General features: G+C 38.9%; 1 protein-coding gene across 2 annotated transcripts; it reads right to left on the bottom strand.

Annotated features, from left to right (window-relative positions):
- Window positions 1–538: 538 nt before the first annotated feature.
- SLC7A2 (solute carrier family 7 member 2) lies at window positions 539–25,663 on the bottom strand. Of its 2 annotated transcripts, none has more exons than XM_074154263.1 (12): window positions 25,545–25,663; window positions 19,735–20,125; window positions 18,398–18,553; window positions 14,967–15,132; window positions 14,286–14,422; window positions 13,360–13,582; window positions 10,260–10,396; window positions 6,934–7,036; window positions 5,569–5,774; window positions 5,093–5,259; window positions 2,873–2,981; window positions 539–2,275 (listed from the first exon to the last, which is right to left on the bottom strand). In XM_074154263.1, exons 2-12 carry the CDS (start codon window positions 20,108–20,110, stop codon window positions 2,088–2,090), a joined length of 1,968 nt encoding a protein of 655 aa, XP_074010364.1. In that variant the 5' UTR covers window positions 20,111–20,125; window positions 25,545–25,663; the 3' UTR covers window positions 539–2,087. The 2 variants fall into 2 exon arrangements, with proteins under 2 accessions (XP_074010364.1, XP_074010366.1); XM_074154265.1 differs by lacking the exon at window positions 10,260–10,396 and adding an exon at window positions 10,811–10,950 and having other exon boundaries at window positions 25,545–25,646.

Below are 25,663 nucleotides of genomic sequence, written 5' to 3'. Positions count from 1 at the left end.
AAATCAGTATCCCATTGCCACCTACCCTATAGTTTCTCCTCATCCTCTGCGTCTCATCCATTTTTAAGGACCGCCAGTCACTAGAACAGTCCTTAGGACAAGAGCAGGTGCAGTTAGAGGATGTATATGCTGGAACCTGGGTTAAGAGGTAGGTGTTTTACCTATTTAAACGAATTTTCCGATTGCTACTCCTAATGCTGAGCAGCCAGTAGAGGCCACTGGTACACCAGCACACATCGACCCGCTCGCTGGTGCCAGCACCGCAGGACCCTCTCCTCCCAGTTCAAGCTGAGAAGAAAAGGATCAGGCTGAAAACCTAAGACCTGCTCCACGGTGGAGTATCAGTCCAGTGAAGGGTTCTCTGTCAAGAAGCGCTTCTCCTTCTGCCCTTTAACGTTTAGGCACGTTACTCTCTTAGAACAACAGGAGTCATTTTAAGATGAAAAAGCGCAAATCTATTGCTGTGGAAAAGGAGAGAAACAGAAGCAGCTTAACTAGTTTCTTTTTCTTTTCTTCTTTTTTTTTTTTCTTTTTTTTTGGTGAAATTCCAGCTATTATAAAAAGTAAGGTGCTTTTCACTGTCAGCCAACATAGCTCTCATGGGACCTAAAGTTTTTATACCTAACAACAAGAGATTAGTACCAATGATTAGTACCAGCAACAGATCGCAACTCTCCATGACAAAGTCCAAGACAGTTCTTACTTTAGGGAAGCTATTCTTATAAATACATTCTTGCAAAATAACTTCATATTCTGGAATCCATCATGGGACTTGAGCCTACTTCTCACTGAGAAAAAGTGATTAAAATATCTGGTTGCCTTTGACAGGTAACATGACTTTTCTGTTGAAAGAAGAACAGCTTCCATTTTCATTCGCTTTAAAACAGTTGTTCACCCAGCACTGCTGCAACAGTTTGGTACTTTACATAAATTAGCATTTGGTCGTCCTACCCACATGAATGGATTTGTGGGTGTAGGCTTGGCTTGTGGAAAACTGCTGTGCTAACACATGTTTAAGGCTTAGAGAAGCACTGAAATACTCTTTTGATGAGGATTTTTTCCACAGCCTGAGCCTCTGGTTTTTTATCCTCCCCTTCCATCTGCAAAGGTGGTTGGGATTTTGTGCATTAATTTTTCTGAGGAGAAACAACGTGTAACAACTAATCTCAGAAATATCAGCTCTGCCACATGATAGAGAAGAAAGTATAGGAGAAATAAATAAGTATTAAGGAGGAAAACTTGATGACTGCTGGATATAAGTACCAAACTATGTAGTCAGGGATAAAATCCTGGCCCTTCTGGAATCAAAAACACAATGCTTGCTAAATCACATGCAAATGTCACTGTCAATACTTTGACCAACAGATTATTTCCCAGATGCTTTTGCAGAAAACAACATAACTCCTTTGGGGAGTATGATTTTGTACACACAGCATCTCTGAATTCACGTAAGAAGAAATCTTGAATACTATTTAAAGGGACTAAAAGCCTTTGAAGTTTCTTCACTGTTTGAATTCTCCGTGACTACTGATTAGTAAGGGTAAGCAATTATTTCTTTTTATATACATATACAATCCTCTACTTTTTGCAAAGTATCAGATCTGTGCAATTACCCTTCATTTTGCAAATACTTTCCAGGCCTGTCTGCAATTTATCTCCTGTAAGAGTTACTTCTGTAGAAAAAAGAGAGCCATTAGATTGTCACCAAAACACGTTAACAGGGATAAGGAGAAGGTACGAAAGGTACTTGTGTTCACAATGCGGTGTCAAATATTCATAACTTCTTGCAGGCAGCTCTAAAATTCTTCATATTTTGTGATTGCCAGTGATTTTGGACAGTTCAAACAATGCATCCAAATTTTGCCTTGCCAGAGGGTATTTCTCTTGTTTGTTTTTTAATTTAAATATTAATCTCCATGCTGTCAGTTCTGAAATGATGAAGATGGATTAGCAGCTTGTCCAAAATATCAGCCAGGCCTTGTAGTAAACACTTTCAAGAGGCACAATGTTGGCAGAAAGCTTTTGAAATTTCAGTCTGCAAGTAAAATGTCAATTAAAGGTTTAAAAGGCTTGTATGTTTGCATAGATTAACATTCACTTGTCCTTTCATGTGCAAGAAACTGGTCACTTTCATCTGCATTTTCAGGTTCATCCACTTCTTCCACAGGGTTCTTTTCTTGCAACCCACTGTTTTCTGAACAAGAATCGTCATCCCCATCGCCACGATGACCTTCAAGGCTGTGCCTGATGCCATAAGCAAAGTAAATGAGGAAACCTTCCGAAAGGGAAAAAGAGAAGTTAATGGGGTTTTCAGGCAAGTAGTGCATCAAGAAGTAGCTAGTTATTACTCTCTGCCTGAACATATTTTCCAAAACAAGTTTCTTCTTCAGGTATCTGAACTAGAGGCTTCAAGTCTTCCCTGTTCCTATGGAAAGTGCAGGCACTAAAACCACAGTGCATCATTTTTGCATAATTGAATGCTCTAACAGGTCATGGGAACTACTATCTCTTAATTCATGTCTAGATGGAATTAATACAATTTTCCATATCTTAAAGGAGAATGACTGATGTTCTGGGAAGAAAACTGTTACAAACAGGTCTCTGCAAAATTTTAGCTATACTTATTAGGAAATAAAAATTGTGGCTTATTGGAATTAGTCCTATCTTTCTATTACCTCAAAACTGTGTTTACAATTTTGACTGCATTTAAATACCCTTTCTAAGGCATTCTCTTGTTTTGATCAGAAATATCAGATGACTTAGTAAAACACAGACTTTTGTTCAAGTATTTAAAGGAAGAGAATAAAATGTTCTAAGATGGGAATCATCAGGCCTGACGTAAGAGGTGATTGAAATGAACGGAAACACCTACCAAATGCCATCCAGAAGCTAAATCTGATCCAAGTGTCTCCACTTAATTGTACCATCAAGTAAATATTTACCAGGATACTGAATGATGGCAAAAATGGCAATAGTGGAACCTAAAAGAAAATATTTAATATGTCTGTGGCATTAAACGTCATTTCTTGCATGTCACACTTCAGTTCACAACACAAGCCAGAGGTGACACATCTACGCACTAAAAAGAATAGGAAAATTTTCTTCTTGAAATATACTGAGGTTTTTCTTTCTCACTAAGTTTAACCACTGGTTTCTACGTATCTTAAACTTTTAAAATAAATTATTTTAAAAACATTCTCTAAGGCTGTGAAGAAAAACATTCCTGTTTGTGCTGAACATATACTAATGAATTCCTGAATCTACAGCTGAAAAATATTATTTGTATATTTTTATATATTCCTTCTTTCTGAATTGCCCCTCCACAACTCCACCAGATTCCTTGACCTTCCTCAGTATACTTCATTGATTTCCATTAAATACTCCATTAAATAACTGAACTTAGAACGTTAAGTGAAAGCTCAAAATGAAAAGCCTATACTCTGGGAGGTACAAACTGTATTGTGGTCCAAACCACTGCACCCAACACAGACAAGTGACTGCACACGAACCAGTTTCTGAAAAATCTTCTAGTTTCTAAGTGATTAAATTGAGATCTATAATTACTTGGGTCTCAACTATGTGCGCTTTGGGGTGTGTCTAAAAAAAATACCTAGAGTCATAGAATGGTTTGGGTTGGAAGGGACCTCAAAGATCATCAAGTTCCAAGCCCCCTGCCATGGGCAGGGACACCTCCCACTAGACCAGGTTGCTCAAAGCCCCATCCAGCCTGGCCTTGAACACCTCCAGGGATGGTTCATCCACAGCTTCTCTGGGCAACCTGTTCCTGTGTCTCACCACCCTCACAGGAAAGAATTTCTTCCTAATATCTAATCTAAATCTATCCTCTTTCAGTTTAAAACCATTACCCCCTGACCTATGGCTACACTCGCTCATAAAGAGTCCCCCCACCCACATATTTCAGAATCAGAATCAGAATCAGAATCGTAGTGGTTGGAAGGGACCTCAGAGATCATCGAGTCCAACCAACAGTAAAAAAAAAAAAAAAAAACAAAAAAAAAAAACCACAAACACCACAAACAAAACCACCACCCACCACCTGAACACACAACACAACAACCAAACCAAAAACCATCACCCACCCACACAGCACCCCACCACAAACCAGTAATCTTGGACACTAGAGCATGCCCTGAAGAACCATGTCTACACGTTTCTTAAATACCTCCAGGGATGGTGACTCCACCACCTCCCTGGGCAGCCCATTCCAATGCCTGATAACCCTTTCAGTAAAGAAATGTTTCCTAATATCCAACCTGAACTTCCCCTGGCGCAACTTGAAGCCATTACCCCTTGTCCTATCATCTGTGACTTGGGAGAAGAGACCGACCCCCGTCTCTCTACAGCCTCCTTTCAGGTACTTGTACAGAACAATAAGGTCTCCCCTCAGTCTCCTCTTCCCCAGACTGAACAACCCCAGCTCCCTCAGCCTCTCCTCATAAGACTTGTGCTCCAGACCCCTCACCAGCTTCGTTGCCCTTCTCTGGACCCGCTCCAGCACCTCAATGTCCCTCTTGTGGTAGGGGGCCCAAAACTGGACACAGTACTCGAGGTGGGGTCTCACCAGTGCCGAGTACAGGGGGACGATCACCTCTCGGGGCTTCCTGTAGCCCCCTTTAGGTACTGGAAGGGGCTATAAGGTCTCCCTGGAGCCTTCTCATCTCCAGGCTGAACAACCCCAACTCTCTCAGCCTGTGTAGGAGCTGGTGCTGCAGCCCATGCCGGGCTGTCAGATCCACTAGCTGTAAAAGCAGCTGTTCACACCAACATCAGTAGTACAGCCACTTTCTCCAATACATGCTCCGATACGTGTCACACTTCTCAGTCTGTGGGCAATGAAACCCTTTCTCTGGTCCTGAGATGATCTGGACCAGACTGCACATGTCCATGATTCAGTCCATCAGCAGATGTGAGCATCTGCTACCCTCACCTTCACCAAAAAACCTGCAATAGTGGCAATGCAGTCATGAAAGACTGCCTGAAAAAGGACCATCTCTCTCTCTGCCCCTCTCCCACTTATTAGAATCCATCCACACCTCTCATTAAAGAATAGCACAGAGATTATGTTATTCACCATAAAGGCCACTTTCTGCTGGTTCTGAGGCTGCCTTTGGATGAGGAGGATGACAACTACGAAGGATGCCACCAACACAGCGAGAAGGCCAATACTCCAGGGCTCCAAGTTAGCAATGAAATCAATCCCGTAAGTAGTGAGGACACTCAAGCCACAAACCAAGAAAGCTGTGTGAAAAACGAAATGATGGAAATGGGAAAGAGGTCACTTTTTCTCTGCATTGACGAGGACATGACTTTTAAGAAGAATGACAGCAGGTCTTCGGTATGAAATGTTATCATGGAAATGTTTAATTAAAGGAAAATATAGTAGACTACAGATTAGATCCAGCAAGAAGTATAAAAGCATTCTGCAGAATGTCACATTAATTACGACTGAAAGAAGGCGTGTTATCACTGGATTTTTAATTCTGTCTTTAATAAAATGCCATTATTTATGTTAATGCGTTATAGGAGTTTGGACAGCTGAACGCTTACCTAAGAGACCCACCAAGAAGTTAACGGTAGTTGCAGTCTGCTCGGTAGGTAAACTGGATGGATTAATCAGGGCCTGCAGACTGAAGTGATTCTTTTGTATCATATTTATCTGTGATTCACTCACTGCAGAGTCCCTTTCAGATGCAGCCAAAGCTGCTTTTTCTGGAGAATATTTCGGTTGCTCGTAGCTTAAACTGGGTTGGTACCTATGCATAAAATAAACAGGATAATAAAAAAATTAAGCTTACTTTGGGATTTGAAGCAATATGACTCTAGGACTCTAAATTATTTGCAGTAAAGATTTAGAATTTTTCAATTTATAACTGCATTGCAATGGCATATATTATTAGTCACTATCATATATAAATGAACTTTGGCAACTCACTTTTTTGCTGTGTTTGTCTGGGGATTTTTTGGGGCAGTTTTTTAAGCCACGTGAATGCACCAACGGGTCAGATAAATGACGAGTCTCACACAAAGAGAGGGGACAGGGTCTGGTGGTCAATGGCAGGGAAAGGGTACGGGAACTTCTTTCTGACTTGCTTCCTGTACTGTAAGAGGTCCGCTAACTGGCGTAAACTGAAATTTTACATCTGCTTTGATTTAGTTTATTGCTAAAAATACATATGTTAAATAAGTCACTATGGGATAAAACAGTCGTCTCTTTTAAAGTGGAAATTATTGCAACATTGAATTTGAGCTGAATTTAAGCTGTTAACACTTTTCAAAGTTAATTACTTAGCATTAAGCAATACAGCCTGACTTCTTAAGTGAAAAAGAGCAATACATAATGAAGTGAGCTATAGCTACCACTGTATCAATATTATTCCGTAGCTTTACAAACAGAACAGATACCAGAGTTTTACTGACAAGTAGTTATAATTTCACTCATTTAGAGATAATATTTGCACTCTCTTCTAGGGCTGCCACGTCTTGAAACACTTGTCTGGTCTTACATTTCTGACCAGGGCGATACAAAGCAATAATTTTTCATCCTATGAACATCTACACCTGTCGCATATAGGCCCCACTACGTCATAGGCCTGATGTACAGCACAGATTGTATTCCCATCAAAATACCACCCACTGAATTTAGTACACAAGCTTACATCTGGTACCTTTGGGACTAATGCTTGGAGACCAGTACATCTTCTGGAAAATAAAAAGTGTCTAGATTTCACATGAAGCTTTGACTTAACTAACTGCTATACTGATAGGACAGTATGTTATTGGTTTCTTTGATGGGTCACTGCTCCTTAGTAATCATTTATATGTATACAGCTAATTTTTAAACATTTGGCTATCTAGCACTTCTGTTTATATACCGACCAACACAAAGTAAAGCACAGGATGTTTTCGACTCACCTAAGAATGAGAACACAGGTTGCCACGAGTGAATAAGCGAGAAGTGTACCAATAGACATCATGTCCACTAACGCCTTAAGGTCAAACAGAAATGCCATTACAGCTAAAAAAGAAAATAAAAGAAAATGCAAAATTTGTCTGAGACTAATACAGAATCGTAGAATCATTTAGGTTGGAAAAGACCTTTAAGATCACTGTGTCCAACCTTAAGTTCTAAGATCAATATTAACACATATTAAGAGCTAAGATTTTAAAATCAATCTGCAGTGTAGCTATACATTGCTTTTCTGACAGCAATCTGAGTGAAATCACGGTAATCCTTAAAAAGACACTTTTTAAGTCATCGCCAACATTCCCAAACCTAATTCCCTACAGTTGGAAATCTCATTCATATAGATATGCATTGGTGAGCCCTACAGTCATGCTGCAGAATCAAACAATTCATATTGGACTTATTTGGACACAGGTACTTGCACACATGGCTTGTTGAATTGGGGCCTCATTAAAAATAAATTTTTAGAGAATAAGGTTCAGATCCTGCACCAGAATCTCACCAAAGCTGAGAGGATGGATCCCACTGCAAAACTGGGGAAAAATGATCCAACCCAGTAAGTCACCGGTATGTAAAATTGGTGCTGAGCTGAGAAAGAGTTCTACGTAAAGAGGACTTCCAGGAGTTGTGTCGAATAAAATAGTTTTGTGGGTTTTTTTTAAAATTGATTATCTTACTAAAAAAGAAGTTATGTTTAAGTGGCCTTCTAGGAGAGGCCAGCAAAATCTCACAGGAATTAATATTCTTAAGATCACTGAAATCAGAGGCAGAAAATTCCATGAGAGTGATTGTAACAGTTTTTGTGTTTATAAAAGCTAATGCCACATTCTTTTGGAGATGCTGGGATGTCACACAGACACATGTAGCTCATAAAGAAATTAGCACAAGCCATCACTAAATGAAAGGCTAATGCTAATTGATCTGAAATATATGTGGTGAAAGAACCTCTTCAAATTTTTGAATTTTATTAACATTATTGAGATGCAGAAATAATCTAAAAATACTTAATCTTTTGAATCACCAGTAATCTCAACATCAAAAGAAAGTATTAAACATAGCCTTTATACACTTTATGTATATACACACACAATTTTTTCTATATTCAGAAATACTTATACATAACACTTAGGTTACGTGTTTGTTAATACATTTGTAGACAGGTGTATAAGTGCACAAACACACATTCCCCTTGTACTTGATCCCAAAGGAGAAAGCAAAATGTGATTTTCTGAAAACAAGACTGCTGTGTTGCAGACAGTTTATTTCACCCGTGGGTCTCCTTTTCCAATGAAGGAAGGAAGACCATCCCGTTTTCTTTAATGACAGTGGATGCTCCTAAATCCAAGAAGTCATTTACAGGGTAGATTTCTGAATACCTCACTGCTTTGCATGCTCAGAAAAGCATGGGTTAACAAAGCTGAGGAACAACTGAACCTACTATAACCTCATGTCCAAAAGCTGTATTTAATTTTTAATCCTGTCTTCCAAAGGCTACTTGTGGCCCAGAACATTCTTTTACATTAGAACCAAACTGAAAAATTCCTGTAAGTTTCTGACTAAGAGGAAAAAAAGACACAGATTTGCTTTTCCACCTCTCTTAATTCGACTCCAATTGTAAGGAACAACGGTAGATCAATTTATGGCGAAGAAACCTTGGACTGACACCAAAACATTTCACTATGTGCAGAGTTCTAGCAATGGCGATTACCACATGTGAAAAGGTGAGTCACATTAATAGCATGTGACAATCGCCTCAGCTGGAGTCTTGACCCGATAACTATAATTAAGGGGCCAAACATCTATTTTCTTAACATTTTTTAAAGCTATGAAACTACGCGTGCTATGAATGAATAGAAAAGTCAGGTAATATAAGCTGTGTCATACATCCGTAACCCTTCTGGCAAAACTCTTTATGACCACAAGTTACCAAATATGCATCTTTTTAAAAACAGAAGAAGAAATTTCTCCTTCTCCAGCAGTACATAAAGCTGTCTTCAGGCCAGCTCTTGACATATCAAATTCCCTAAACTGCCTAAAAGCAACCCAAGTGGCGGCTGCTGCATAGCTACAGTCAGGGCTGTATAACTTTTATCAGTAACATGGTTTTCTTTCTCCTCGTCATTACTGCTTCTTTCATAAAGATGTTCATTTCATCCCACATAACTGCGCTTCCCAATTATTATAGGGGAAAAAGTCGATAACATAAATTCAAATAATATAGTCAAAACAAGAAAAGTAATTCTAAGCAATAATTTGTATTTGTATTCTGACCAAAGAAAAGGGAACTGCTAATAATGCTTCAGGTGGGAACTACCCGGACAATGACTGTGCCTTCCCACATCATTGTCAACTACACAGTGTGACCAGCTCCAGTCTTGTGACATCTGAGGACGACCCTGACTATAAATAATAATATTTACATCTCAGTAATGTAAATATTCTGACATCAATTTTAGCCAGGGTTGCTAAATGTTATAAGGCACGTGTTTCATATTTTAATTACTTTTAAGACTTATTTATTTGCCTTTGAGTTACATACTTCTAGAGCTCCCAGTTTTTGTGGGTAATGAGACGTCCCACTGAAATGACAATGAAATTTGGGCACAACTACATGTAGCCCTGCAAGAAATATGGACAAAAGTGAAAGAGCTGTATGTTAAAAATTCCTTGGCAACAGCTCCCAAAATGCTGTTTTGCTAAAATATATGTGGGCATGTATGTGCATACATATATGGGGATACAACCCCCCAACACACACACATACTCCTCAACTGCAATTTGGTAAGCCTATACAAAAACAGAATAGTTTTTCTTTAGAAGAAAATTCAAAAATCTTTGTATTTTACATAAAAGTTGATCCTGTTGCAAATATAGAATTTTTTTCTCGTGTCTCATAATAAAAATTGTGACTGTTATTTCCCCCCCTTATAGATGCCATAAATATATAGGTGTACATCAGACAAGGAAACCCTGTGAGTAAAGCATCAGCCTAAGGGACCCAGATTAAGTAACAAGCTCATTCACAACACAAGAGGCCAATATTAAAAGAATTTAAAAAAAAAATCATTTTGAATTCTGTGACATTAAGGACATCACCACCACCATGATTGGCATGATCTGGAGATCTTACACCTTTTGATTACTTGGTAATTTTATTCCCATCGTACATGCAAGGGAAGTTAACAAGCAGCCCCTTTCAAAAATACAAAGTACCATGCACGTGCATAGAGTGTTTAAATCTCAGTTTCAAGTAACACGGGCTTTGAGAGCTTACCAGAGATGACCCCTGCCGTCAAGGTGGCAGAAACTGGTGCCTGCCTCTTACTCACTTTGGCAAGAAAACTAAAGAGTAAACCATCGCGTGCCATGGCAAACAGAATTCGGGGCAAAGGGAACATAGAGCCGAGAAGACTAGAACAGAAAAATGTATAGTTCAAATACAGGTTATTAAAAGCACAATGCTTTACCGGTAAACCCAACTACACAAAAAAAGAAAGCTTGGAAGAGTTAATGGGTTTAGGTATGGTTTTGGTTTAGGCTCTGTGTTGCTGCTCTTGCTTTTTGGTTTGGTTGACTGACTGATGTTCTTGGGTTTGGGTTGTTGTTTATTTTGAACCTAGGCTTTGAAAGCGCTGGAGATTAACCAACAAATACAAAATCTGTGGTAGAGAAAAGTTTTACAGGTAGCCTACTTTACCTGGCGACAATCCGATTTGATCATTTCAGGCCCAAGCAAATCAAAGCTGCACAACAGTGGTTTATTTCCATATCTGCAACGCGTTTAGCAGTGCACCTTTCTTTACAAGGATCAACTCTTAGTCTCACCTGCTACTGCACCCGACGAGAGAGTAGCAACTAGTGGGGTCTTCGTTTTGGAATTGATTTGAGCTAGACATTTGAAAAGCAACCCATCCTTCGCCATAGCATAGATTACACGAGGCATTGGGAAAATGGATCCAAGAAGACTGAGTAAAAAGCAAACACATGCAACATGGCAAACACAGTTCATGCAGAGTTGTATCATGGACAAGATCAACAATGTTAATTAATGGCATGTATAGAAACAAAATTTATGATTGTAAGACAACACCAGAAAGCCCCATAGCCCAAGATACTACAGATCAGACACAAACAGAAATTTCTTTTACTGTAAAGTCAATAGCTTTTTTTTGCCTCTTTTTTTTTTTTTTTTTTTACATTTAGGTAATAGAATTGCTTCATCAGAGAAAATTCAGATTAGCAAAATAACTGTTGCCATCACTGTAGTTCTTGGGTATTAGCGGATCAGGAACATGTTCCAGGTCCCACTAACTGTGCAATTAAGCTTTAGTATTCCTGGGGAAAGTCTGTCAGTCAGCAGCAGCAAATCGATAAGCATTAGCAGCATCTCTTACACTCCACATTTCCATGTGAGGCTGCTGATTTACAGGAATTCAAAGTAAGCACCATACAGTTATACTGGGGCACATTATTTCTTTTGATTAAAGCACCTCTAGCGAAGCTTCATTAAGATTGTTTCATTTTTTTGATGAAGTAAAGCTAATTAATTTAAATTTGTTATTAGCAGGACACAGAAAGCTTTTAAACTGTTGATATCTTGGAAGCTCTTTTTAAACATATTTCTTAAATTAGGTGGTCTCTTTCCCTCAAAGCAAAATAACTGTGATTAAGAAAACCAAAAACATTGAAAGGACAAAAGGCAAAATCACAGGCAGTATAACCTCTGCAGCAAGCATGCGCTAGTTTTTAACCAGGTGAATGGTTGCCTTTCTTAATTTAGGGAATCGACTGTTTCACTTACAGAAGGCACAGCTTTTACATACCACAGATGCTAAGTACCTCCAGTAACGCTCGTGAGCCACAAGCGCTGAGGTTAGACACATGTGAAATAAGTTTCATTGCACAGGAACTGATTTTGATGTATGAATGTCCCTTCCAAAAAAGAATGTTTCCTAAATCAGGATGACAATTTATTTTTCAAATGAGGATACTGTTAAAACCCACTGCCCATTTTTTTTCCTGTTGTGGCTTTGTAAAATTTATTTATGCTACCCCTCTTTAAGTACATTCACTTAAACAATGGAAGTAACAAACATCTTTACCCTGAGAAAACAAGTTCATGACGTAACATAATAAGAGGTAACTATACAGCCAAAAGCAATGATGACAACTTTTTTTCTTAATTATACCTCTAGACTGAGGAAAATGAAATACAATTCCCCATGTTTTGTTCTAAACTGACATCAGTCAACAGACTGAAAGAATAACCTCTCCATATGAGTAAATATAATTCTTCAGAAGACACTGGTAAAAGCGTTTTACCATTCCCATTGTTTTCCAGTATTAATTTCCTTAATCTAGTTTTTGCTTATATATCACTTTTACCATTTACAAATATGGAGGAAAAATTCAGTGAAACCCTCCAAAGTGAGGGGACCAGGACAACTAGATAGAAAATAACTATAATCCCAGAATGAACTGTGTAACCGGCATTCTTCAGTCAGCCTTACAGCTCTTTTAATGTAATTTTGGAACTATTTCCTTTTCCTATCCCCTCCTACACCGAAATACTCCTTTCCTTTAAACCATTGCCCACAGTCAGTCTGCTCATCTTGTTCAAGGTAATGCTTACAGGGTTAAATCAGAGTACTGTCAGCATTAGTGCTTAAACAGGCATGTCGTTTTCCTAAATTCAAGTACCAAGCAATGTTCTATTCTATGAAAGTTTTTATACAACATTGGAATTCGGGTGTAACATATATGAACATACATTAATATATATCACACCCTCCCTGATCTTTTTAATCAAAATAACACATTAAGGTAAGGTTACATCCACAGTTTCACAAAGGGGAATAAATTATCATATTTTCTACATCTCAAATACCCACACAGAAACCACAGGAAGGGATGATGTCAGAAGACAGACTGGCTACTGGAGGAAAACAGAGACAGGCAACCAAGATGAGGAGTGGAGCTAGTTAATCATCTCTTCAATTTTGCCTGCAAATACACAGAGCCCATAAAGCGGCTGAGTCATTGGGAATGGACAGCAACAAAGGACAAAATGGCTGGGCTTTATTTTATCAGTTAATAAAGATAACTTGCAGGTCTGAAAATATATATTTTAATAAAAAACTTCTGGGTAATAAGCCAAAGAGGTAGAGTTCAATACCAGTACAGTTTAAAAAAGGAACTTAAATTAACGCACCTCCTGTGATCAAGACCTGCTTAAGTTTAAAATATGCTTATAATACTTATTGCTAATCCTTTGCATGAACTGAGCCTTCAAAATGAATGCATGAACATGTATTTAAATGTCATACACTATCCACCAGCTTTTCCCAATAAAATTAGTATTTCAATGTCTTTACCTTGTGGATAAAGCACAGAGCGATCCCACTGCTACGACGTATTTCGCAGGACCCCATCCAACGTATTCAAATGCTACTGGCAGAGGACTTTTCTCATCTAGTAGATAGTACGGCATCATGAGTGTCAGTGCAGCTGAAACCCCAAAATAGGCCATGAAGCAGACAAGCAGGGACACCACAATTCCTATGGGTATGGCCTTCTGAGGATTCTTGACCTCTTCTCCTGAAAAAAAATGAAAAAAAAAAAAAAAAGCCAAAAATTCTTCATTCCCACCTTCGGCCTTAAAAGGTAACATCAAAGACATTTGTTAATCTAAGCCATGGGAATAGTATCTGTAATAGAAGTTTTAAAAGTCTGCATAAAAAAAAGCTTAGTGACACAGAACAAAGCTCAGTATTTTGTTGCCAGAAACAGCATTTAAAAATAGAGGTAAACTAAAGGACATAAAATACACTCTATACTTACAGTACTCAAAGCCCATCATTTCTGTTTATTTACCTATAAGTTCAATGTACTCATATGATTCTATGATTCCCTATTATAGAATTCTACCATAGAACCATATTCAAGCCAGCTTTTAGGAGAGATACCTCATCCCAGAGAACTGTGAAAGTGAGCAGGTGATTAATATGACTTGGGCAGAAAGAATTGCATACTAAGCACTCCCCAGACTTAGAAAGCAAAAATTATTTCTTTAGAACAAGAATAAAATGATTAAAAACTCCCCCTTCCTCCCAGAACGACAGCTACATTCAAGAATGAACTCAGCCTCATTCTACATGGACATAAGGAGGTTTAGGAGAAAGCAAAGGACAACCAGTAGATGGACTGTTATGTTGTTTGTGTGGATTTTTTTTTACAAAAATAGCATGTGGTACATGTACACTTATACATACATACATAGACAGACATATAAGTACTATACCAGTTGTTGCAATGCAGTCGAATCCTACAAAAGCGTAAAAACAGGTTGCAGCACCAGCCAATGTTCCTGTGAAACCATATGGCATGAAGCCACCGCTCCCGTATATACTTGTCACACTATCAAAGGCTGAGCAATTCCTATAAGGAACAACAGTACAGCACAAAAAGAAGTTATTTTTTTTATTATTGGTAGGACAAACACATGCATCCTCCTCTCTTACCACTCTTGAAAAACACGTTAAAATGCTTTACAAAACTGCACGAAAAGACATTTTTACATAGGTGCTTGTAAGAAAGACAAAAATAACAGCAAATGGAAGAATACCCGAATCAATAACTACCATCTGACTCACTTCGCAGTTTGCAGCAAGACATATTAAAACACTAATGGTACAGGCAACTCTTGCTGTCATACTCACGTACTGCAGTAAATACATGGCTTAAGGACGAGAAGCCAGTAACCTCTCAAATGGCTACGGGCAACAATATTGAAATAAGATTTTTTTTTAAAGGAAACTACAAACAAGAAAATAAAAAACTATTTTTAAGGGAATAAAAAGTTCATCATTCCCAGCAACAGAGTTATTAGTTGATACGTTACCTGCAATGCCATAAAAACAAGTATAACAGAAAATTGCTTGGAATATTAGCAAGTGAATTGATTTTTAAAAAACATAATTACTCTGTTACTGCAGTGAGGTTTATGAGATATTCTTCACTTATTTTCCAGTTGTCAACACTTCCTTTCACAAAACCAGAAATCATAACGAAGAGCAGGACCAAGATGTTAATAGCAGTGAAAATTTTATTCACCCATGCAGATTCTTTTACTCCAAAGGATAAAAGACCTATAAAATAAAAATATTTTATAGATGTGAATAGTCTCTTAAACTAATAAAATGGCATTTTAAAGAAGATATACATCAAATTACTGTGAATAATATGAAAAAAACCAGCAGTAGATTTTATACATTCAAAAAACTGTAGCACCAATTTACAATACTCTTTGACAGCAAGGCAATAGGCAAAGGTTTTGGAAACCATAAAACAGGAAGCTTCTTTAATTATATTCTCGAAAGTATTTAAAAGTATTTTAAGCAATTGTAACTTACTGCTTTTCTGAGATTCCAATTCATACCTCTATTTTATGCAATGGAGCAAAAATAGGTAAAAGAATTCTGTGCTTAGTGAAAACAGATTGATAGGATCTATTCTGTACAGAACAATTACTCATTAGATTAGTAACATAATCAAAATTATTAGATTTAGAATGTGACCTGTTCACTCTAAGTTTTTTGGGGTATATCCACCATAGAGTGAGAGTCCCATTTCCTAACTCATTAATAAAACCTTTAAAAGAAATACACAACTCCTGTTCATGAACACTGATTTGTAGAGATTCTAGAAAAAAAGTCTGATACAAAATACACATGCCGTAGGCTGCAGAGCAGTGCATTTAAACAATGTGAAAGTTATTCCATCAGAATCCTACTGTGTCATTAGGTTTGTAACAACTGTAAGTGCAGTAACAGTGTAATGGAAGAGCAGGTAGTGAGCAGATCAGGAAAAATTAAATACAATGGGAAAGCCTCCACAGGTTCTTTGCACTCTGTTTCCACAAAGATCACACACATACTTTGCCTCATTATTTAGAGATTAAGTCTGAAAATGTTAAGCCTCTCAAGATAACGTCCAAAAAACGTCCAACTCTGCTAATGAGATATTTGGTATCTTATCATAGCACAGAAGTTACCACATGAGCTGCTCATGTTTTCTTCACCAATGGCATTTTTACTGGAAATAGGTGTATGCTTTCTTTAGCTTAGTTTCTCTGAAAAACGCAGTGTCTCAATCAGCCTAATGCAGTATGAAACACAGTGTGTACAGTTTTTCTAAGTCCTTTCTGTAGGGACAAATAAAAAAAACAAACCAGATTTCTGTGGACTTTCCCTTGTGCTTAGCACATAACATTTTCTGTGAAACATTATCTGCTACTCCTATGGTGCAGCTTTGTGCTGTTCAGAATCCAATTACTGTATCACGCTCAGCCTGCAGAGCCCTGAGCCATCCCCACTGCCCCTGGTGACTCCCAACCAGTCAATTCACTGGTGCTTCAGCTGCTTTCCACAGGGACCTGGGGAGGTAATTCGCAGCACAAGCACAAGACAGGTGAGGAAGAAATGACAGCAAGGATGAAAAGACAGGACAGAAATGAAAATTCAGCAGCTCAGTGGAGAACCACAGGAGAAAGATTTCCTCTTCTATCAAGAATCTCTGCTACTGATGTTAGGAAGCAGCAATGGCAATGGAGAAAACAGATATAAGATGGCAGTACACTAGCATTTTATAGTTTGGTTTGTGGAGTGCTCTGCTTTTCAAAAGATTGGTTTTTTCCTCCTTCCTTTGGAGGAGGTGAAAACGAGAGGTCCATTCCATCTATACCAAATTCAGTCCTATCGCTCCTGAAGTCATAAGGGTCTGAACTGGTCCCATAGGCAGCTCTGAACCACAAGCCTGGCAGGATGCTGGACTAAAGCTGGTCTAGGAAACTCCTGGATCTTCCTAAGTGCAGACACAGGACACCAAAAGACACCAACTGTTAATGCTGATAATTCACAAAGTATGTTCTGTTTGCAAGCATGACATTCTTCTGAATCTCAAGGCATTTATTTTTAAAACTTCTACAAAATTAATGCACTTGAGTAATATTCTACTCTTAAAGTTGTACAATTAACTTCCTCAAGATTCTACTTTTGCTAGTTTCTTGTGGCTTACTTTAGTGGCCGTATGACAACCACCTCAAAAATTTTGGGTAAAATTTCTGGAAGTATGGGTGCTGAGTCACCTTGGGAATACCTACACTGCAACGTGACTCACAGTGTAGGTACATCCTAAATCTTTCAAATAATGCAGTTCTCATTTTTCAAGGACTTCAGCATCCTATGTATTTTTTGTTCACTTTTTTCCCAGTAAAATGAACAAAACCAAAAGAGGCAGAAGGAAGAAATGAATATACAAGCACAGCTATAAATTAAGGTTTACTACTGTAGGAGCTCATGTTTTTATGTACAGAGACCTAATAAAAGTTTAGGATGCACTGGCCACTGATTTTGGCATTAGGAGTTGAATGGAAATGTTTTCTTTAGTGAGTCTAAAAAAACTCCTCGTAACAGAATAAGAGAACAGAAGGCTATACCCATATAACTTATCAATTTCACCTTCCAGAGGAGAAAAGTTTCTGCTGTTGTTTGATCTAAAGAGAGACCAAACACAACGAATATTTGAGATCTGAGTAAGACCTCTACTGAATACTGAAGTGCTTGCAGAACTGGCTGAAAACAAACCGTACACTTGAAAGTAAAACACACATACTGCTTCCTTCTCTCCTGGTGGCGGTAAGAATGTTTCCTTGGGGAAAGCAATTGTTAAATGCAAACATGCAAATAAGTGGTAGTAATTTTGGGCTTTCCAATCCCTCAAAAAGCTGGTGTCAATTTCTGCGATTTAAAAACACGATACATGAGTAAAGATGTAAAAGAGACAGAACTGAGTGGAGCAGTCATGAAAGGCTTCAAACCGGCCTCTTGGGCCGTACCAGTACCTTGGAGTGCGCTTCAGACCAAACAAGTTCTAGACAATTCTCCTGAAGACTTAGAAATGGTTATTTTATACTGAATAAGTTAACAATTTAGAGGGGAAAAAACCCCTTACGCATACCCACTACATGCATAATGTGTGATTTAAGGAGAACACATCACATTACCAAACTACAGTTTAACCTCAAGGTCCCTCTGAAAGCATTCACCAGTAATAAAAGTCATAAAAACCATACAAAACTGTTAATTTTCCTGTTATCATCAATCTGTATAAAAAAGGTACTGACAAGTTATTATTTCATCTCTTATCTTCAAAACAAAAGAGGGTACACGTGAAAATTACATTATATAAATTTCACTCCCCAAGTCATTGTGTAAATACGCATATGCACATCTAAACATCTCTGACATTATAAAGGTATTTCTCATTAAACACAAACTACAATTTAGCATTTTGTTCTGTGAGAAACACTCTGACATCACAACCACGCTAAATGAAGTCACGTATGTGTCTCACCTGATAAAAGCAATATAAGGAATACAGCAAAGAAGTCAGGATACTCTGCTAGCCCAGAGTAATTCATTTTGAAGTAGGTTCTGAAGAAATGACCAATCTGTTTTCCAAGAAGTTCATCAAAGGTGCCACTCCAGGCTCTTGCCACGCTTGATGTACCTTCATAAAATACATGTATATTTAGAGTTTAGGAAATAAAACTAAGCATGTTGCTACTTGCATTTTAAAGAGCAGAGCTTGTGTTAAAACAGTGATTTATTTTTTGCCGAAGGATTTTAACATTTTGGAATTTTTCTGCATAAATGATAACATATTATTCTACGACTAAAATTTAGAAATTTGTACCTCACTTATTCCCAAAATATTGGAGACATTATTACTGTATCATTTATATTTTATGTCATTCTGGAAGTCACTTCTTTCTAAATTGACAATATGGTGTATGTTAAACAATATAAAGCAAGGTAAGAAAGCAGTTCCAGAAAGAACAGGAAGGAATGCTTATTCACCTGGAAGTAAAGCAAAAAAATCAATAGGAAGATGTATATTACTGGAGGCAGTATTGAAGAGAAATACTCTCCTCTGGTAAGGCACTTATGTGGCCACAGCTAAATACAACCTTATTTTTACCACTCTCCTATCATGAAATACACTTCAATACAATACTTGGGCATATTGATTTTGTAGTGATTTGGGCAACAGTCCTGCATAATGGATGCTTGGAACATGTACCTCTGGAAGAAAACATTGTTGAATCAATAAACGTTGTCTGTGCTGAAGCACTGAAATAGTTATTTGAGTATCTGCCATATAAGCATTAATATTATTAAGATCTGGTCAACTTTGTATCTTATGGGGTTACATGATTGGACACCATTTAATTAGCATGAGGTTATAGTAAAATTTAGTACTTAAGCTTCATGACTTTCTTGAAGTGAGATACTATAGCGATGGGGTCCCTGTAAATGTCCTTGCTGTGTGTATACTCAAAAAACATACGCTTACTGATGCTACTGAAATTATTCCTCCTGACCAAGGACAGCAAAGAAATCCTGTATATTGCTGTGCATCATCCCTGAACTGTCTGACACTATTTTCATACAAGGTCTGCAGTCCATGCTGCTGCAGACACACTGTTTGCAAAAGCATCTTTCAAAAAATATATTTACAATGGTGATGCACAGGAGGAAATAACCTAATCAAAATACCTTCGTTCTTTGATCCCAGCGGGAGTAAAAAGCAATAGTAGCTAAGTACAGAAAAGAACCACAGACCCAAATCTGTATCTTGTATCTGCTGTCTCAGAAGCCCTTGAGACCAGTGTTCGCTGTTAATCTTACCTATAACATAGGATAAAATGAGATTCCAACCAGTGATAAAAGCCCACAGTTCACCGACAGTTACATAAGTATACAAATAGGCAGAGCCAGTCTTGGGGACGCGAGCACCGAACTCGGCGTAGCAGAGACCCGCCATCACAGATGCCAGCGCAGCGATGAGGAAAGAAATGACGATGCTGGGTCCAGAGTCGGATTTGGCTACTTCTCCAGCAAGGACATAAACGCCAGCGCCCAGAGTACTGCCTACTCCCAGGGCGATAAGGTCCACCGTCGACAAGCATCGGCACAACTTGGAGTCCTCAAGGCTTTCACCACTGACGTTCTTCTTCCGCACCAGACACCGAATAAAAGACAAGGCTGGTCCACAGGGCAACATGGTGGATGTAGAGCTCTGAAAGAAAAGAAATTATTACAGTACATAAAAGGTGGCACAGCACTGGTGAAAAACGATGAAAAAACATATTTGCATAAAGAACTTCAATCACACCTACTAATTAATACATTTACACTCTTCTGTTGCATTAAATAAGTTGGCATGTGCTTTTTCTCCAGGAAACAAATTAGGGATTCAGTATTCCTAAATTTAGATTTAGCACTTATTTCCTCAAGGAAAGATATCCATTATCTTTAGGTTTACTACACTGCTGTAAAAAAGAAGAAATTGTTTCTGTTTATCTAATGGCCACTTCTTAACCATTTCTAAAATAAAACCAGAGCAGTCATCTACTATCTCATATATCATAAGGACTTTTAAGATAAGGAACAGCACCAACATAAATAAGGATTTTTAAGATCTCAAACTCCAACACCAAGGCTACAAAAAGAGGCAGCATTAGTGTACAAGTTCTGTCTTTCTTTAAGTATTTGTTTGAATTGTATTGATGATTAAGAGTTTGGCAGGAATTAAGCAATACCATCTGCCATCTCCCCAAACTGATTTTTTGGGCAAGCCATACCATAAATATCTATGCTCTGGTCATGATTTGCTAAGTGGAACCCTCCTGGAACCTGAGAATCTCTTTCATTTAGATGAAGATATTCTACTGGGAGATTCCTTCCAGGTCTGTACCAGTTTCCTGGACCAGTAAGGAGCATTTCTACTCACAGTAGTTCAATCCATCAACACTAATCCACTTGACTTTGCATCAAGATGGAGAGCTCACTTAGCAGTATTTTATCCTAGAACAAAGGGAACTGACATCCTGAATGTGAGATCGCTTGAAAAAAAATCCCCTTGAGTATGAAAAAGAGAGAGATCTCCATGCAGAAACATTTTCTTCCTGTTCCTGTAGACAGGAAGTGGCACTCAGACATGCCACTTCTGTCTTCAAAGAACATTCTTTAAAAAAAAAGTCTTAATTCGCTTTCAAGGAAAGGGAAGTTTATAAAGGATGGTGAATGGAATTGCATAGCTCTGGGCAGTGATGCTTAATGCCCAATAGATAGGTGACAGCTGCCCCAGGACAGCGGAAGGAGGCAAGACAGGCAGGTTTCCAAAGCTCTGCTGCAATTAGGCAGTCCTTTCAGCCCGCCAGGCTCCCAAGAGATTTCACACAACAGCTTCAGAACTAAGACGATGCGCATGTAGGCAGACAGGAGAGATCCGTAAGCTCTTCTGAGGGGAATCAACATTGAACTGCTCAGGCAAAATCCCCTGCTGCACCTCCTGAACTCTTCAGCAAGAGCAGCCTTTCTTTGGGCCTGAGGCTGAGGCACCCCACTCCCCCAAAGCCAGGTTCGTCTATCTTGGCCTGTACTTCAACAAGCATTCCCCAAGGCCGCTGTGTTTTTCCATAATGACACTTTTGAAGCTGTAGCAATCACTTCGGATGCTACATTAACATACTCCTCATTAGGCTGTAGCCCACGATGACAGGCAGTAACACTCTCCTGACTCCATGCCCTTCCCCTTAGCTATTTCAATGTTGCAGAAACACGGCATTTTTTTAAGGAATTACGTCACTCTGCCCTCCCCCCGCCAAATGATAGTTCATTTGGTATTTCATTAACAGGAAAAACTATTCTAGGAGACATTCTTCTCGGAGAACACTAGACGGTTTCCAAAACTTGTTATTCAAATGCCTTCTCAGATTGCTCTGCTCCTTTGCAATTTGGGACAGGAAGTCCTGAAGGCTGTAAAGTCATCTATTGTCTTTGCCAGGTGGGTGATATGATGGTTTTCTCTGCTGAGAAGGAATCCTCGTGACAAAACAGGAGGGTTTTTTTCTGCTTCTGCTTTCCCCGATTCTAGTGGAGAGGACAGGAGGCTGGTCCTTGCTTCCGCAAGCCAGTACGATGAAACACCTGTCCTGACTCAAACCCACCCATCCTTCTTTAGCCTTTAAAAACTGGAGCACAACCAGAAACAACGTTCAGTGTACAAACTTTGTGTCTGAAAAAAATATAAATAAATCTCATATGCATAAGAAATATATCTTTTTAGGTATATCCATCTTAACACGGACTCGATGAACACGCATCCTTTCAGTACGACCACTGCAATCCAGAACGTGTTACGTTGTTTCCTATACTTACTATGCACTTATGCGTAATAAACAATGCATACTGCTTCAAAATTTCTGTTGCTGTGTACCAAGTGCAGCGTTGTACCTCAGACACAGGTCCCTTTCAGATTTGGCCAAGACATCCCAACACTCCAGTACTCATCACTTCATACTTGATAAGAAGGTGCAGCAGGAAGAACTGATGAGCTTATATTTGGCCTCCACAGGACCAAGGGACATAGGTAAGTGGTGACACGGTGTCTGCAGAAATCACTGACAAGTGTAACCTTTCTTATATCCTTTAACATGTTGCCCAACACAAGAGAACCTGGGCTCTGACCCAGTGCGGACGCGCGGTGACTCACAAGCACAGCTTACCGTAACGCTGTGGCCAAGTGCTCAAATACCAACCTACAGGCGCAAAGAAGGTAACAGCCGGGTGTGCCTTTTGGTGGCAGCATTGTCCTAGATACGCTTACGCTGACTGCAACCACAGGCTCTTAAAAAGGGTCTTATTCCTGTGCCAGCACCATTGGGCAAATCTCATGTTTCCTTTTTTCTGGTTATGGTTAGGACAGAGAAGAACATGAAGTAGGGTAAGTGAACACAGAAAAAAAATTATTTCTCCTACTTTTTGACCAGCAGGTCTTAGTATTTTCCTACAAGTTCCTTTTTACTTCTTCCTTTCCCAGCTGCAGCCTAAGCCTGCCTCGTCCTAGCAGACCACTATGGCCTCTGCTGCCACCAGCCCAGACCACTGGCCCAGACCCCTGCCGAAGGTCCTGCACAGCTGGCTCTTCTCTGACCCTTCCTGGGCAAGCACACTTGACAGCTTGGGAAACCAGGTTTTTGGTAATATATCGGGTAATCGGTCAAGAAGGCAGTGAGCTCACTTAATGCTCTCCTGCTGACAGAGCTCACAGTGCTCCTGAAGCATCTCTGGGGTACCTCTCCCACGTTTCTTAGAGCAGACTTGGATACACCAGCGTTGGGCATGTAGCCCGAAAGGACGATCAGTCAGGGTGGGCTGAGCTATTCATGCAGTTTTAAAAAGAGTAAAGGTTCAATCCTGATCTTATACAGAGTTTAAGCATAGGAAAATGCCCTTGTGCTCACCAGCAGTGTGCAGTTATTCCAAATTAAGGTGAGGAGCAGACCCAACCTGTCGCTTCTCCCACGCATTCAACCCTGCGCTAGGCTCCACTTCGGTCAAGTCTACTTTACAGAGACATTTGTCACAAGCAAACACCTGTGAAGTCCATTTGTCACTGACCTTGGCACGGTCCTTTTGCTGCCTACAACAGAGGTGGCAGCTCCCTGGCTCTGTGTGCGCTGGGTCACTGCACTTCTGAAGACTCTTTTGGACCGAGTTTTCTTTAGCTACAGATTACTCTGTAACACGGAATATGCCTCCAACAGCCCTCTGAAAAAGTGAAGCCCCAGTTCCAACCGCCTGAGATTTAAGGACCAATGTTCAGCCCCTTTTCGAGCCTCCTCCTTCCTTGAAGGCATTCCTAGAAAGAATCGCAATGCCGTCCACATTGCAGCTGCAGTTTTACCCCTTCAACCACAGGCAACAAGGAGACAGGCAGGGCAGGAGGGCTTCATTTAGACAGGAAAGAAATTGGACAGATTTCTCTAACACAGGGGGAAAAAAACCCCAAAAGCTTCTTCATGTCTAATGGACATTCACGGTATTTGTCAGAGTACCTGAGTAAACACAGATATTTCTCCAATCCCTTTTTTTCTTTATTAGCTTGGGTTTTTTTTTCTCTACAGTAGCTGCCGATAAACAGCAGCTTCTTACTTTCAGTCTTTCCTGGCCAGTTATAAACCAGATAATTTACTGCTTGACCACCACGCATCTGAATGCTAACTCAAGAGGATGAGTTCAGCCTTGTAGTTCACACCAGCTCTTCCATTCAGATGGATGGTCAGGAACATTTAACGGTTGTTTACTGTCAGCCCCCGTCTAGCAGGAAAAGTTTGGTGCCAAAAAACTTGTAACTACAAACACAATGCAAGGGACAAAGTCTCCAGCCGCAAAGTTTGCGTTTATCTTCAAAATTCCTTTGGCTGCTTCACAGTCATGTAAAATCTAACATTTTTGCAAAGTATTTTCCATGTGAGAATAACCCAACAGCCTCCTCCGCCAAAACAAAACCACAAGCAGGTGGATAGTGGAGCAAAAAAGTAACATATCGTGTATCATCACACTCTCCCATTAAAATAACATTTTAATTTAATTACATGTAATAAGTGGTTTAAGTTAGTACACGTCAAACCCGAGCTACAGGTGGGAAAACCCAAAGTTTTGCTGCAGTTCTCATACAACTTGCCCAACAAAATTTTCTGTTAAAAATGCTAATAAAAACCTTAAAATCTCACGTGGAAAGCAACTGTTATAAAGCAATATAAAACCTCAGAAAGTTTTATTACTGTTATTGAGATGTATGTTTAAGGATTCCTGAAGCAAAAGTAACTTAAAGATACTTTAAACTATTTTTGAGCTAATATTATATATTATAAATATATATTTGTATACTATAAATTTTAGCTGCAGTGGTTTAACATTTTACACAGCATACAGATTAGAGAGAAAAGACTCCAATAAATTTGTAACATACTGAAAATGGGAAAATATAAATATATACTGATTGTATATAGATTAATTTAAAGTCTTCCTTCAGCCTCATTTTCCTGAAAAAAACCTGTAAAAGTTTATATTTTATATTTTCCATCTGTAGACTGTATGCAAATATTTTTGTTTGCTCTTAAGTACATTTAGCCTTATTCAAAATTGCAGTGTTGAATTTATTAGATCTAGTGCATTATCAAAGTAAAAGAATTCAGAGTGCACACACATGCACAGACAATACATGATTTTACTGCAAGTGTCCTAAAAGTTGATGCTGTGCCCAAGACTTTCACAAAACTCCTAATGCCTTGGAATATGCAAAGGAGTTTCATTATTATTTAAATAATAATGAAAGCCCGAAAATTGGAAAGCAGCACCTGTAACAGAAATGTGACATGTATAAAATGGAAAAAGAAAGCTTTATCATCCAAAAGAAGAAACAACTTCCAGTCAGACTGGGAAGGAAAACATAAATTGCATCTCCTATATGTTACCACTGTAATTTGCACTTCGTCAGAGACACAATAATGCTGTAATGTAAACTAAACGCAACACTGCATACCACAGCTCTTGCCACCCAAAAAGCACATATGTTAAAGGCAAAGGTTCCTACGATAAGCTATGTTGCTTTCAGGTTACTCCTTTCAGCAGTAAACCTCATTACAAACCTGATTCAGAGCAACTTCTGCTGGGCAAACTTCTGCTCCTCTTACCCAGTCCCCAACTTCTGCTGTCTTAAATCGAAGAGTAATGACCGAAAGTGATTTTATTAAAATATTTGCTTTAA

This window comes from Numenius arquata, chromosome 10 (genome assembly GCF_964106895.1).
Source record: "Numenius arquata chromosome 10, bNumArq3.hap1.1, whole genome shotgun sequence".
In the NCBI taxonomy this organism is placed as follows: Eukaryota; Metazoa; Chordata; class Aves; order Charadriiformes; family Scolopacidae; genus Numenius; species Numenius arquata.
This window is presented reverse-complemented; position numbering and strand designations above follow the sequence as displayed.